Genomic DNA, 16,124 nt, shown 5'->3' on the forward strand with positions numbered 1-16,124 from the left:
TAAAGCAAACACTGATCTACATCATGGTGACTACAAAATGTATTATATTCAATGAAACATCAACAACTAAATATCTGTTAATTCTCAACAAGATCGTTTGTACATGTATGAAATAAATAATGTTAAACTGGTTTGTAAACTGTTTTCACACTCAGGGCCCTATCTTGCACCCAGCGCAATTGACTTTGTACACCAACGCATGTATCATTCCTATTTTGCACCCGCGCACAGCGGACTTTTCCCTCCACAGATGCGCGTCGGTAAGTTAGGAAATGAACTTGTGCTCCCGGGGGCAGTTCAGCGCAAAGAGGAGGCGTGTTCCGACGCAAACGTTCTCTGGTGCTATTTTGCAGGTTTAGAAAACAATTCCGCCACTGACCAGGAAAAAACTAGTCTAAAGTCAGTGGCGGGTTGCGCATGTTATTCAGATGCTATTTTAAGGACACATTCTTGGCCATAATCAATGTAGCGTGTGCACAACACGCACACTTTGCTTATCTCATCTACACACAGACGCAGCAGTTCTCATTTTTATAAAACCATACATTATTACAAGGAAAAATATTAACACACGAGGGAAATCATTGTGAAAAAATTGTCATAAATCTAGCTTACACATTTACCCAAATTATTATACGCCTGTTTAACCAAAGCTAATTTGGGTGTGTTTCTCCATCCCCAATGCCACTTCTCTGTCTTTTACGGTCCTGACGAGAACGTCGGTCTCCTCGGCTGTGAACCGCTCCTGGCAAATCCGCCGTTATAATAGCCATCCGCCATGGAACAAGTGCGCCTGCTCTTAAAGGGAATGTGAGATGCCGCTCTGATTGGTTTATTTCATGTTACGCCCAAACCACACCTATGAATAATGAAGCTACTTCAGACCAACGCATTTTAGATTTGCGTCGGGCGCAAGAGTAATTTATCCCGCTGGTATATAACAACAGCTCCCGAGATCCGCCCACAAAGTTACTTGCGTTTCGCGCTTGATACTTGCGTTTCAGATCGTTAAAATAGGGCCCTCAGTGTGACTGGAAGTCAGTTGTAGTTCTTGTGTTTCTCCACAATTAACTCACTTCTTTTCATTCAAATGGAGTATATTAGTGAACTAATGAAGGGAATAGTGAATGAGGGTATAGGGTGTGATTTGGAACACAGCCTCTGAGTGTCGACTTTGAGCTGTTAATTCACAGTATTTCCTGTAGGCTATTTTCTCAAAAACTACAAATATAACCCAGAATGCATTGCTTTCTAAGGTATATTACTGTTTTAATAGAAAATGGTATGATACTGTCAGAATTTGGACTTTTTTACAGCAATTTTTAGTGTAAACATCAAATATACAAGCAAGTAAGACAACTGTTGAGCAATTGATCATCAAACCTGGCCAGTAATTAATGATCAGTCTGGCTTGGGCACGTTGGGCGCCATGTTATATGGTATTTTTAAACACCTTGAATTTTCATATTTACACAGCTAAATCCACAGAGTTAAATTAACTCTGCTCTGCGTACATATGGCCCACCATAAAGAGTGTTAAAGTAACTCTGAATCACCTGCTGTTAACAAGCAGGATCACTGAAGGTAAGAGAAACACAAGAACTACAATTGACTTTCAGCCACAGCCTTAGAAGTAATCAACTGAAGATAAAAGAAGGCATTAAATCTCTGAAGATCTCAGCAAAGGAGTGTAGGATTTGAGGTCAAGCCAAACACAAATTAAACTTCCAGGTGATTCGTTCAAACATAATTCCACACAGAACTCCAGACCCCAAATCACCAATCCAGAACCATAAAATCCAGGCTCCAGCCAGTCTATGCTAACCAACGAAAAACCCCAGCTAAGAACTTTATGGCCATGCAAGCTTCAAAGAGATGAGTCCAACTAAGAACGTTGTCAACGTTAGATAGTTTGGAAAAGACTGATTGGTTCAGAGATGGCACAGCTCGGGGCCCGACCAAGATAACGGCAGAGGTTGTTTGATCCCACGACAGATATACAAAACAGATCTTCTTCTTTAGGACCTCTGAACTACCCCAGGGTTGAAATCTTTTAATCCCCTGGGGTCGGCCATCGCGCCGGCACAATTGTCTTGCTTTTTTTCTTATCAGTGCAAAAGAGACTCAAATAACTCTGTCGATTTTTGTCATACAGGCAAGTGTTATACATTATTCAAAACTGTTAAATGTCTTCTTTTATTTGTGTATACTAACAATAAAAACAAAATGTTGTGTTTTTCGTAAAATAAAGAAAATAAACATGATACGCATTCTCCCGTCTCTCTCAATGTAAAGTTCATTCTGAAATGCGACAGAAAATGATCTGTAACTCAGCGAATGCTTGTCACTGTGACATGAAACATGTCTTTACAAAGCTTGAAGTCTCCATTTTTAAATGATGTAAATCATATCAAAAACAAATATTCTCTGTTTAAGTAATCCGTATTAAAGCAACGACATGTACAGTTTCTCAAACGGGTCCTCATTATCTCTAATGTGACCACACACGCACAAGCGATTGACATGCAAATAGTCCACGCGAAGGAACGCAGGCCTGTAAACGCCCCATCACCTCAAAACAAACATGTTATTGTTGCATAAACTTTACATTGTAGCTACTAGTTAAACTGGTGCCAGACTAAAATGTACGTTATGAAATGAGATTGCAAAAACTCTAGACAACATCAATTAGTCAAAAGTCTTGTGGACACGTGTTTTGTGGCCTTATTTCAGAAACTTTCATTTTTATTTTTTTCAATAACCATGCATAAACATTATTCTCTCAAAAATACAAACATCTACATACATGTTGCTCACATATTATGGTAGCCCTGTTTGTGCTAAATAGAGTGTAATGACACCTTTGCCATTAATATGTTTATAAGCAACTGAAAAAAGCACAAATGTCAGGGCATGTCAAAACATCTCAAGGACCCCAAAAACACCTTAGACCCCAGAAGGTTAATCCTCCTCTGCTGAGATCTTCAGAGATTTAATGTCTTTTTTATCCTCAATTGATTTCATCTAAGGCTGTGGCTGAAGTCATTTGTAGCTCTTGTGTTTATCTTTTTTCCTGTTCTTGTTGTTTATCTTTCCTTCAGTGATTCTGCTTGTTAACAGCAGGTGTTCATCACTAATGCTCAATAATCACTTAATTATTTCATTAACATTAATTCTGCTTCAGAGTTATTTTAACACTCTTTAGAGTGGGACCATATGTACTCTGAGCAGAGTTAATTTAACTCTAGGGATTTTTCTGTGTACAATCCATAGGTCAGAAGACTTCTCCATGGTTTGTTCAGCTCACTTTTTTAAAAATCAAAGACTTTTGGCAGGTGAGCTTCTTAGTTTCAATTAAATATAGTTTTATTATTTACAGCCTTGACTAGGCTACATATAAAGTACTAATATAAACAAGACAAAAGCAAATTGCTTGCAAGTGTTGTCAGTCAGAGGCATCAATGGCAAGGCATCTAACACCGGAAAAGCTGTTCCAAAGAATCATCATCTGTCTTCATCTTCTCCTTTCAGCCTTTTATTAGTCTTTTTTAGACAATTGATCAAATCCGAAGTCTTGAACTGTCAAAAGTTCTGGGAATTCCCTTAGGACTGGTCTATATAAAGCCTTTCGCCTCTTTGTTCTCCTTCTTGCAGGCTCTTCTTCTTTGTTTCATCCTGCACTTTGTCTGCAACATATCCGAGGCAATGCTTATTCTTTTTTTCTATACTAAAGCTTTTTTCTTATACATGTTTCTTTCTCTCTATTCTACCAGCTCAATGTGGTAGGTTTTTCTTTATAAACCACATTCTTAATAAATGAGTTACAATAACAATTGTTGTGTTTTTCTTTATAAACCACTTTCTTAATAAATCAGTTACAAGTGTGGTTGATTACGATACAGGAGTGTTCTACACACAAAAAAGCATACTTGTAACAGCTAGGACAATTGCATATTTTACACAACAGAAGGTACAAGAATTTGCTGAAATCCAAGCTACCAGATGCAGCCGGAGTTGTGGTGTCAGCGGCTGCGGCAGCAGGAGGAGCAGCAGCAGCATTTGAGGCAGCGGCAAAAGGAGGAGCAGCAGCATTTGAAGCAGCGGCAGCAGGAGCAGCAGCAGCATTTGAGGCAGCGGCAGCAGGAGAAGCAGCAGCATTTGAGGCAGCAGCAGCAGGAAGAGCAGCAGGAGGAGCAGCTGCAGCAGTTGAGGCAGCATGGGGAGCAGCTGCAGCAGTTGGGGCAGCATGGGGAGCAGCTGCAGCAGTTGGGGCAGCAGGAGGAGCTGCTGCAGCAGTTGGGGCAGGAGGAGGAGCTGCTGCAGCAGTTGGGGCTGGAAGAGGAGCTGCTGTTACTAGGGCTGGAGGGGGAGCTGCTGCAGCAGTTGGGGCTGGAGGAGGAGCTGCTGTTGCTAGGGCTGGAGGGGGAGCTGCTGCAGCAGTTGGGGCTGGAGGAGGAGCTGCTGCAGCAGTTGGGGCTGGAGGAGGAGCAGCTGTAGCAGTTGTGGCAGCATGGGGAGCAGCTGCAACAGTTGAGGCCGCATGGGGAGCAGCTGCAGCATTTGAGGCAGCAGGAGGAGCAGCTGCAGCAGTTGAGACAGCAGGAGGAGCAGCTGCAGCATTTGAGGCAGCAGGAGGAGCAGCTGCAGCAGTTGAGGCAGCAGGAGGAGCAGCTGCAGCAGTTGAGGCAGCAGGAGGAGCAGCTGCAGCAGTTGAGGCAGCAGGAGGAGCATTTGCAGCATTTGCGGCAGCAGGAGCAGCAGCAGGTCCTGCGATTCTGCGAGGTTTTCTTGGAGTTGCTGCTCTTGAGGGACCCGTTGGAGGATGAGTCACTGGATGGAAATATGCAGAAGAATCTGATTCAGTTAATGACACAATGAAAAAGTTGCAAAAGTTATCCATGAGAATGCAAATTCTGTAGACTTGTGACAGAAATAAAGTCAATCTGGTTAGAAATAAATTAAGCTAGTAATGCTGTTTGTGGAGCTGTTTAATCCTCCTCTGCTGAGATCTTGAGATATTTAATGTATTCTTTCATTTGATTTCATTTAAGGGTGTGGCTGGAAGTTAGTTGCAGTTCTTGTGTTTCTCTGTCCTTCATTGACTCTGCTTGTTAACAGCAGGTGATCATCACTAATGCTCAATCATCACTTAATCAATCACTTAATTATACAATTAACTGCAACACTGCTTCAGTGTTAGTTTTTACTTAAGGAAATTTCAGCAAGTTTAATCACTCATTCTATACAAGTAGATCTCATGCGATATAAAGCCAAAGCTCACAATTTATGTGCTCGCACTATACAGTCTGATCGTCGAGCTGCAACTTGACTGCTCACACTATACATGTGAAATATGCGCAATAAAATCTGCCGGGTTGCGCTGATAGAACATCATATCGTGTATACAGAGTCAAAAGTATCAGCTATCGATATCAACAGGATTTAGCATTTCCAATGTATGTATTAAATTATTAATATTATTATTATTAGGGTAAGCCTATTACATTGATATTACAATTCATTTACCTGCAATAATTTCATTGTGCATCATCGCGTAACACACTGCGAGGATAATAAAATATTAGATAGATTAGCTTACTCCTCATTAGGGCTGGGCGATTTAAATCGCGATATTGTTATGCGCATCTCGTCAGTAAAGCCGGTTCCTTGATTTAGTAGTAAATCACCATCACCTGCTTTCAGATGGAGCGGCATTTAGGGCTGAGGAGATAATTAAGTGATTCATTTAGTGATGATTGAGCATTATTGAAGACACCTGATGTTAACAAGCAGAATCACTGAAGAAGAAAATCACAAATTGTAAGTTACCATTAAGGTGATGGGAGTTTGCTTAAGTTGGGCTCTAGACCATTATATGTTTACTTTAATATTTACTGTTGTTTGTCTGCTGTTATTGATTTATAACAGTTAAATGAACAAAGTAAAATGTTATCGTATAGTGTTGGTTATGTTTTGACATAATCATACTGTGATCTGAAAAGTGAAACATATTAAGATAGTTTGGTTTAACTTGTTAGCAGAAGTTGTGTGATTTTTCAGCCTATGATTATCAGGACTTTACTTATTATTCAAAATATTTAATAAACATTGCTCTGATCAAAAAGACGTTCAGACATCAATAATCAGCCTGTGAATCTCAACAATGGTGACAATAATAAAGCATGTTGCAGTAGCTGCCACCAATCACAACTCATTAATGGCTCCCATCATGCATTGCGGTATGAATAAATTATGATCTGAATTGTCTATGTAATTTACTTTTCCTCATTGAATATTCTGCTCCTCACCATTGTTGAGATGCATAGACTGAATCTTGACATCTGTGTGTGCCTAAAAGAATGATTTTTCTTTTAAAAACTTTTAAGAAATTCTTTATATTATATCAAAAATTCTGGCCATTTATTCAGATTCACAGTTATGCTGTAACCAACAACATAAATCGAATTCAGAAAGAAGGATCTTAATGAACTCAGTGATCAAGTTCAAATGATGATTGTCATAATATATCCAACACAGATCACTTTTTATTCTTTGTTCAACTGGCAGTTTTAACTCAGATACAACCGTCAAACAAAATCTAAAGTAGCAAACACATGAAAGGCTCAGAGCCCAACTAAAGCAACTACCCATCACAATAATGGTAACTTACAATTTGCGATTTTCTCCTTCAGCGATTCTACTTGTTAACATCAGGTGTCTTCAATAATGCTCAATCATCACTAAATTAATCACTTAGTTATCTCATTAACTTAAACACTCTTGAGTGTGGACTCATACACTCCCAGGGGTGTTAATTTAACACTGGAGGTTTTGCTGTGTACAAAGAGCCGTAGTTAACTTAGGGCTGGGCGATTTAAATCGCGATATTGTTATGCGCATCTCATCAGTAATGCCGGTTCCTTGATTAGTAGTAAATCGCCATCACCTGCTTTCAGATGAAGCGGCATTTACTACAAAGAGCCGTAGTTAACTGACAAGCTGAGCCAAATCACATCAATATCGCGGACGTATCGCCAGCGATATTTAATGCGATATGGCTCCGCTTGTCAGTTAACTACGGCTCTTTGTACACAGCAAAAACTCCAGTGTTAAATTAACACCCCTGGGAGTGTATGAGTCCACTCCACACTCAAGAGTGTTTACGTTAATGAGATAACTAAGTGATTAATTTAGTGATGATTGAGCATTATTGAAGACACCTGATGTTAACAAGTAGAATGCTGAAGGAGAAAATCGCAAATTGTAAGTTACCATTATTGTGATGGGTAGTTGCTTTAGTTGGTCTCTGACCCTTTCATGTGTACTTTAGATTTTGTTTGGTGGTTGTATCTGAGTTAAAACTGCCAGTTGAACAAAGAAAATAATGTGATCTTTGTTGGTTATATTATGACAATCATCATTTGAACTTGATCACTGAGCTCATTAAGATCCTTATTTCTGACTTAGATTAATGTTGTTGGTTACAGCATAACTGTGAATCTGAATAAATGGCCAGAATTTTTTATACAATAAAAAGGATTTCTTAAAACTTGTTTAAAAAAAAAAATCATTCTTTTAGGCACACACAGATGTCAAGATTCAGTCTATGCATCTCAACAATGGTGAGGAGCAGAATATTCAATGAGGAAAAGTAAATTACAGACAATTCAGATCATAATTTATTCATACCGCAATGCATGGTGGGAGCCATTAATGAGTTGTGATTGGTGGCTGCCACTGCAACATGCTTTATTATTGTCACCATTGTTGAGATTCACAGGCTGATTATTGATGTCTGAACGTCTTTTTGATCAGAGCAATGTTTATTAAATATTTTGAATAATAAGTAAAGTCCTGATAATTATAGGCTGAAGAATCACAAAACTGCTGCTAACAAGTTAAACCAAACTATCTTAATATGTTTCACTTTTCAGATCACAGTATGATTATGTCAAAACATAACCAACACTATAAGATAACATTTTACTTTGTTCATTTAACTGTTATAATTCAATAACAGCAGACAAACAACAGTAAATATTAAAGTAAACATATAATGGTCTAGAGCCCAACTTAAGCAAACTCCCATCACCTTAATGGTAACTTACAATTTGTGATTTTCTTCTTCAGTGATTCTGCTTGTTAACATCAGGTGTCTTCAATAATGCTCAATCATCACTAAATGAATCACTTAATTATCTCCTCAGCCCTAAATGCCGCTCCATCTGAAAGCAGGTGATGGTGATTTACTACTAAATCAAGGAACCGGCTTTACTGACGAGATGCGCATAACAATATCGCGATTTAAATCGCCCAGCCCTACTGACAAGCTGAGCCATATCGCATTAAAAATCGTTGGCGATACGTCCGCGATATTGATGTGATTTGGCTCAGCTTGTCAGTTAACTACGGCTCATTGTAGTAAATGCCGCTTCATCTGAAAGCAGGTGATGGCGATTTACTATTAATCAAGGAACCGGCATTACTGATGAGATGCGCATAACAATATCGCGATTTAAATCGCCCAGCCCTCTCATTGAAAATTATAAAAACACTTATGGGCCTATAATATTATGTCGGAATACAGCAACAATCGGACTAAGAGCTGGGGTGAGGTGAGTGCGTTTATCGTGACAGTGATGAGGGCGATGATAAGGTGCAGGTGTGAGTGATTGGGAATGATGTGCAGGGGAACCCGAGAAGAGTGATGGGAAATTAAGTGCAGAGGATCGTGACTACACAGCAAAAACTCCAGTGTTAAATTAACACTCCTGGGAGTGTATATGAGTCCACACTCAAGAGTGTAAAGTGTTAAAATATGAGTGTTAAATTAACAGTCAAGAGTGTTAAAGTTAATGAGATAATTAAGTGATTAATTGAGTGATGATTGAGCATTATTGAAGACACCTGATGTTAACAAGCAGAATCACTGAAGGAGAAAATCACATATTGTAAGTTACCATTAAGGTGATCAGTATTTGCTTTAGTTGGGCTCTTGACCCTTTTATGTTTACTTTAAATTTTGTTTGGCTGTTGTATCTGAGTTATAACTGCCAGATGAACAAAGAGAAAAAGTGATCTGATGGTGTTGGTTATATTATGACAATCTGCATGTGATTCTGCATAAATATCCAGAATTTTAGATATAATACAAAGGATTTCTTAAAAGTTGTTTTGAAAAAAAAAACTAAAAAAACTTTCTTTTAGGCACACACAGGGGTCAAGATTCAGTCTATGCATCTCAACAATGGTGACGAGCAGAATATTCAATTAGGAAAAGTAAATTACATAGACAATTCAGATCATAATTTATTCATACCGCAATGCATGATGGGAGCCATTAATGAGTTGTGATTGGTGGCAGCCACTGCAACATGCTTTATTATTGTCACCATTGTTGAGATTCACAGGCTGATTATTGATGTCTGTGTTTCTAAATAAATTCATTTGAAAGTCTTTTGATATTCTTTGAAACAATTATTTTGGATTATATGAAAAATACTGAAAATCCTATGCTGTAGAATCACAGAGCTGCTGTAATTAACAAGTTAAACCAGACTATCTCAATAAGTTTAGCTTTTTTGGATCACAACATGATTGTCAAAACATAACCAACACCATCAGATCACATTTTTTCTTTGTTCATTTGACTGTTATAAATCAATAACAGCAGACAAACACAATTTAAAGTAAACATATAAGGGTCAAGAGCCCAACTAAAGCAAACACCGATCACCATAATGGTGACGTACAATTTGTGATTTTCTCCTTCAGTGATTCTGCTTGTTAACATCAGGTGTCTTCAATAATGGTCAATCATCACTCAATTAATCACTTAATTAGCTCATTAATTTTAACACTCTTGAGTGTTAATTTAACACTCATATTTTAACACTTTAACACTTCATTGGACAGGAATTCTCAAGCAGGGAAAAGCAGGAAGTGCACAAACAGGCTCAGCATTGAGATATTTCGTAATGTAATATTTGTTATTTTACTGATTTGGTGTTATTCTCTACAAACGCAATATGAAGAAACTATGGTAGTATAGATAAAAGCCCGCCCGCACTGACAATTGATTGCTTGGGTCCTTACATGCGCTTCGTGAGGCACACTAGCTGACACACACACGCAAGGTCTCTCGCTCCCTCTCTCTGTCGTGCGCGCGCTCTTGCTCGCTCGCTCTAGATTCGCGGAGATTTTAACTGATTTGCGGGCATCAGGGAGCCGCTATCGACATGTGGGAGACTCCCGGAACTTCCGGGAGACTTGGGATGTCTGTATAATAAGACACCATTATGCCAAAATGTCAGTTTTGTTAAGTATCCTCATAAGAGCAGTCAAATAAAAAGACGCAGTTTTCTGCAGTTGGGTCGGTTCATGTTCCCACCGTAAACGAACAGCACAAGAGTTCGTTTGGAACCGTACCGAGACCACCTCTTCAGCTGGGTCTCGGTTCGATTGTTTGGTCTGCACCCGAGTTAGATTGCTGTATTCACACCTGCCCAAAAGGTCCGCACCAAGGGGGGAAACGAACTAGAGTTCGATTCAATCAAACCAAACAAGGCAGGTGTGAATACACCCTAAGACCAGGGGTGTCCAAACTCAGTCCTGGAGGGCCACTGTCCTGCAGAGTTTAGCTCCAACCCCAATTAAACACAGATAATCAGACCTTGATTATCTGGTTCAGGTGTGTTTAATTGGGGTTGGAGCTAAACTCTGCAGGACAGTGGCCCTCCAGGACTGAGTTTGGACACCCCTGCCCTAAGACTAACAATATAATAAGAGTTAAGAGCCCAACTAATGGAAACACTAATCACTGTAATAGTGACTTCAAATGAAACACATTAGAGTTAAACCTCTGTTAATTCTCAATAAGAACTTCAGTAGACGTCTGACAGAAATAAAGTCAGTCTGGTTAGCAGAGTTGTATAGTCCAGGGGTCAGAAAGTAGAAGTCCTGCCATAGTTTATTCCACCCATGAACTCAGTCAGCTGATTTCACTAATTAGTTCTCTCTCCTGTCTGAATTAGCAAATCCAGGTGATTGGAACAAAATACTGAGGAGGACTTTTACTTTCTGAATCTGCACTTTACACCTCTGAATACATGTCAGCCAAGAGTAAAGAAATAAACCAGAACTGGACCTTATCTGAGCCACAAAATCTGTGTATATTAAATATGGATTCATCTCAGCCTTAATAAGCCTGTTAACAAGCAGAATCACTGAAGAAAAGAAGAGAACAGAAAAAGAGACGAGCAGAAACACAAGAACTACAACTGACTTCAGACACAGCCTTAGATGAAATCAACTGAAGAGAAAAGAAGACATTAAATCTGTGAAGATCTCAGCAGAGGAGGATTAAACAACTCCACAAACAGCATTACCAGCTTCACTTATTACTAATCAGACTGACTTTATTTCTGTCAGACATCTACAAAAGTTTTTATTGAGAATTAACAGGGGTTTAACTCTGTGTTTCATTTAAAGTCACCATAACAGTGATTAGTGCTTCCATTAGTTGGGCTCTTAACTCTGATTATATCTTTTGTCTTTTCTGGCAGTTGTGATAGTGTGTTTGTTAAACACATTTGCAGCAGCAAAGAAAGCTAAAGTGAACTGAGATCAGGTGATGATGATTACCTGAAGATGGTTTTATAATCATCATGAAGTATCCTGCTCCACTGACGCTTTTCAAATGTAACAATTGTGTTCCATTAATATTTTCACATTACAAACCCTGTGTTACTGTAGAATGAGATCGAGAAATATTATATTATTTACACATCCATATTTTTTTCTAAACACAAACCCTGTATTACTAAAGCATGAGATACAGCAGTACTATATCAGTTAGAAGAATTTTATAAACTTGAGCACTAAACGTTAATCTACTATGACAAACATCAATAATCAGCGTATTAATCTCAACAATGGTGACAATCAAAAGTACCTTGCTGCAATGCATGCTGGGTACCAGCATAGTACAAAACTCCCAGCATGCATTACAACATGAATAAATTATGCAGCTGAATTGTCCTATTATTTTGTTTAATTCTAAATATTTGCTTTTATTTTTTGCAACATTGTGATGTCCCAGATCCGGCGACATCTGGCACTTGTGGAATGATGATCTGGCCTAGGGCTGGGCGATATATCGCACGATTAGGGCTGGGCGATTTAAATCGCGATATTGTTATGCGCATCTCGTCAGTAAAGCCAGTTCCTTGATTAGTAGTAAATCACCATCACCTGCTTTCAGATGGAGCGGCATTTCTACTACAAAGAGCCGTAGTTAACTGACGAGCTGAGCCATATCGCATTAAAATCGTGGACGTATTGCCAGCGATAATTAATGCGATATGGCTCAGCTTGTCAGTTAACTACGGCTCTTTGTACACAGCAAAAACTCCAGTGTTAAATTAACACTCCTGGGAGTGTATGAGTCCACACTCAAGAGTGTTTAAGTTAATGAGATAATTAAGTGATTAATTTAGTGATGATTGAACATTATTGAAGACACCTGATGTTAACAAGCAGAATCACTGAAGGAGAAAATCACAAATTGTAAGTTACCGTTATGACGATCAATGGTTGCTTTAGTTGGGCTCTTGACCCATATATTATTAACTTTAGATTTTGTTTGTCTGTTGTTTCTGAATTATAATCACCAGTTCAACAAAGAAAAAAGTGATCTGATGGTGTTGGTTATGATATGACAATCATCATTTGAACTTGATCACTGAACTCATTAAAATCCTTCTTTCTGACTTCGATTTATGTTGTTGGTTAGTGAGTCTGCATAAATGCCCAGAAATTTTTATATAATATAAAGGATTTCTTAAAAGTTGTTTAAAAAAAAAAAAATCATTCTTTTAGGCACACACAGATCTCAAGATTCAGTCTATGCATCTCAACAATGGTGAGGAGCAGAATATTCAATTAGGAAAAGTAAATTACATAGACAATTCAGATCATAATTTATTCATACCGCAATGCATGATGGGAGCCATTAATGAGTTGTGATTGGTGGCAGCCACTGCAACATGCTTTATTATTGTCACCATTGTTGAGATTCACAGGCTGATTATTGATGTCTGTTTTAAATGAATTTATCTGAATGTCTTTTGATCAGAACGATGTTTATTAAATACTTTGAATTATAAGTAAAGTACTGATAATCATAGGCTGAAGAATCTCTAAACTGCAGCTAACAAGTTAAACCAAATAAGGCAGTAAGTCTCAATAAGTTTCCTTTTTCAGATCACAGCATGATTATGTCAAAACATAACCAACACTATAAGATAACGTTTTACTTTGTTCATTTAACTGTTATAAATCAATAACAGCAGACACACAACAATAAATATTAAAGTAAACATATAATGGTCTAGAGCCCAAATAAAGCAAACACCCATCACCTTAATGGTAACTTACAATTTGTGATTTTCTTCTTCAGTGATTCTGCTTGTTAAAATCAGGTGTCTTCAATAATGCTCAATCATCACTAAATTAATCACTTAATTATCTCCTCAGCCCTAAATGCCGCTTCATCTGAAAGCAGGTGATGGTGATTTACTACTAATCAAGGAACCAACTTTACTGACGAGATGCGCATAACAATATCGCGATTTAAATCGCCCAGCCCTAATCGTGCGATATATCGCCCAGCCCTAGGCCAGATCATCATTCCACAAGTGCCAGATGTCGCCGGATCTGGGACATCACAATGTTGCTATGTGGGTGGTCTTCGAGGTCATGTCCACAGAAAAAAAGTAACTCACAGGATTTCCCCAATCGCCACCACCTGTTTGTCCACCACCTGTCTCTCTTTCACAGGGTCTTCAACAACACTATGAAAAGACAATTTTAAGCAATTGTTTCAGCTGGACATTTTAGACCTAAAATAAACTGTAATGTTTAACAGATCAATTGAAATGAGAGAATAAGCTATTAGAAAACATTAAAATGAAGGCTGAAGACACACCTGTGGTCTTGAAGCACTTGCTGCTGGAGTTTAGAAAGAGGCCCTCGTATGTACTCCTGTCGATTCTCTACATGAACCCAAACAAAAAACTCTTTAACTGAAGCTTAATCACACTGCAGATGGTTTCTGTTCAAGAGCTCTAAAAATGGCACTGAATCTTACCTATATCAGTCAGAACTTGACTTTTCAGCAGCTCTATGTCCTGAAACGGCCCGTCAATCTTATAATGAAGAGTGGGAAAGAGGTCAAGGTCAAAGTCAACACTCTGAAGCTGTGTTCCAAATCACACCCTGTACCATCATTCATTGTTTCCGCAACAAGTCACAACTTTCTTTTTATATGTATGACCAAAATGACAGAGTATTTTAAGTGATCACACCAGCACCTGTCATGCAGTGAGCGTGTGCTAGCTTCAATTCAGTTTCCACACAAACGAACTTGGATAGCGTACATTTTTTCTAGGTGAACATTATCGAGTGGCCATGTAAAGTTGTTACTACTTACGTTTCAGATGATAATCTATATATGAGGTTGATGAATAATTGGCGAGCGTTAGGTTGTCCTGCCCTATGTACTGTATATTACCACATAGACCAGCTGTTAACGATCTTTCGGCGTAGACTGCGTGAAATTGCCACTTCCTGGAATTGTTTTTAAAAGCGACTAATACAATTTTGGTCGACTTGAGTCTTTTCTCGTCGACTAACGGTTTGTTGAATATTAGGAGGCATCCTTCATATATATTTATACACACACTAGTTGACATAGACTAGTGCAGCTTATCAAAGAGTAATGAAATATAAACAAGGAACAATTTAATAAGTTAATAATGGTTAATGATTAATTAACCTATTAAGTTAAGAACAAATCTCACCACATCCTGCTGGATCTTCACTCTGACTTGATTGGCTCTTCGTCTGGAATGTTGTATTCGCTCCTCTAGGGAAGGGGAGGGGTTTCGAGACTGTTCCTCCAGAAGGTTCTGCACAGTAAGGACAGCAAATGTCATTTATGATGGGTTTACATTTATCATGACAGCACATACATATTAGAGGAACGGTAAACCCATACCTGTAGCTCTGTCTCCTCCTGCTCCAGCATCTTTCTAAGGATTTCTATGGCGTGTTTCTGCACCTTGGGGTCCTGAGAATGATGTAAAACAAAGTGATGAAGGAATTTACTAATGAAGGCATCTGTAGGGCCCTATAACATCTCCAAATTCCATGTGATTCCAATATTTTTGTATTCTGTTTTAATGGTTTCACTGAATTTCAATAGGCACGGCAAGTTTATTTATATACCACATTTCATACACAATGGTAATTCAGTGCTTTACATAATTGAATTAAAGTAATCAAAATAATTACGTCCAGACGTCTGGATTTGAATGTGACTACCGTTAGAGCAGATCTGATCTCTTCTGGAAGCTAGTTCCAGTTATGTGTGGCATAATAGCTAAAAGCAGACTAGAGTAAACCCTTGGTATTTCTAACATGATTTCTGACATGATCCCAACGATCTAAGTGGTCTGTTAGAATTTATATGCTGATTCCTGATGCCTGTGTGTGTCTATTTTTTTCTTTAAAATAATAGTTAAAAATAAAATAACCAAGCCGCATTCAGACACACAGACATCAAGAATTACCATATAAATCTCAACAATGGTGACATGCCTCATCCTGCAATGAATACTGGGAGCCACCTTAGTATAAAACTCATGGCTCCAGGCATGCATTGTGGCATGAAGCATGTCACCATTGCTGATATTTATATGCTTATTATTGATGTCTGTGTGTGACTTAGGGTACACTGTCCGAAATAGGGGTACAGTAGGAATCCATTTATGTCCCCCAAGGTACAATCTACGTACCCCATAGGGCTTATTATTGGACCTCAAGGTCCAGCCCTGAGAGATTGCTCTCAATTTAAAAGAATGTCCAGTTCGCGGTCTTTCTTTCTTTTGGCCATCGGTGGAGAAGAAGTCATAGCGCGGTTACTCATGGTTCTTACAGGGCTTTCAACTGAGGAGGTCCTTCAGAAAATATCAGAAGCAGGCATAGAAGTAACCGACGTCGAGATGAAAGGAGATTAAATGGACTTTCAGGCAAATGACACTTAGTTGATGATAATTTATATG

The 16,124-nt window shown here is 38.6% G+C and overlaps 1 protein-coding gene across 1 annotated transcript in view; it reads right to left on the reverse strand.

Annotated features, from left to right (window-relative positions):
* Window positions 1–2,724: 2,724 nt before the first annotated feature.
* Window positions 2,725–16,124, reverse strand: part of LOC311291580 (uncharacterized protein) — a 38,595-nt gene continuing 25,195 nt past the window's right edge. The window contains exons 3-8 of the mRNA XM_084410667.1: window positions 15,059–15,130; window positions 14,862–14,969; window positions 14,150–14,207; window positions 13,988–14,054; window positions 13,785–13,853; window positions 2,725–4,830 (exon numbers count right to left, since the gene is read on the reverse strand). Of these exons, the coding sequence (XP_084266793.1) occupies window positions 4,023–4,830; window positions 13,785–13,853; window positions 13,988–14,054; window positions 14,150–14,207; window positions 14,862–14,969; window positions 15,059–15,130 (1,182 nt within the window). The 3' untranslated portion in view covers window positions 2,725–4,022. The remainder of the gene's footprint in view (window positions 4,831–13,784; window positions 13,854–13,987; window positions 14,055–14,149; window positions 14,208–14,861; window positions 14,970–15,058; window positions 15,131–16,124) is intronic.

This window comes from Rutilus rutilus (assembly GCF_951802725.1).
Source record: "Rutilus rutilus genome assembly, chromosome: 1".
Lineage (NCBI taxonomy): Eukaryota > Metazoa > Chordata > Actinopteri > Cypriniformes > Leuciscidae > Rutilus > Rutilus rutilus.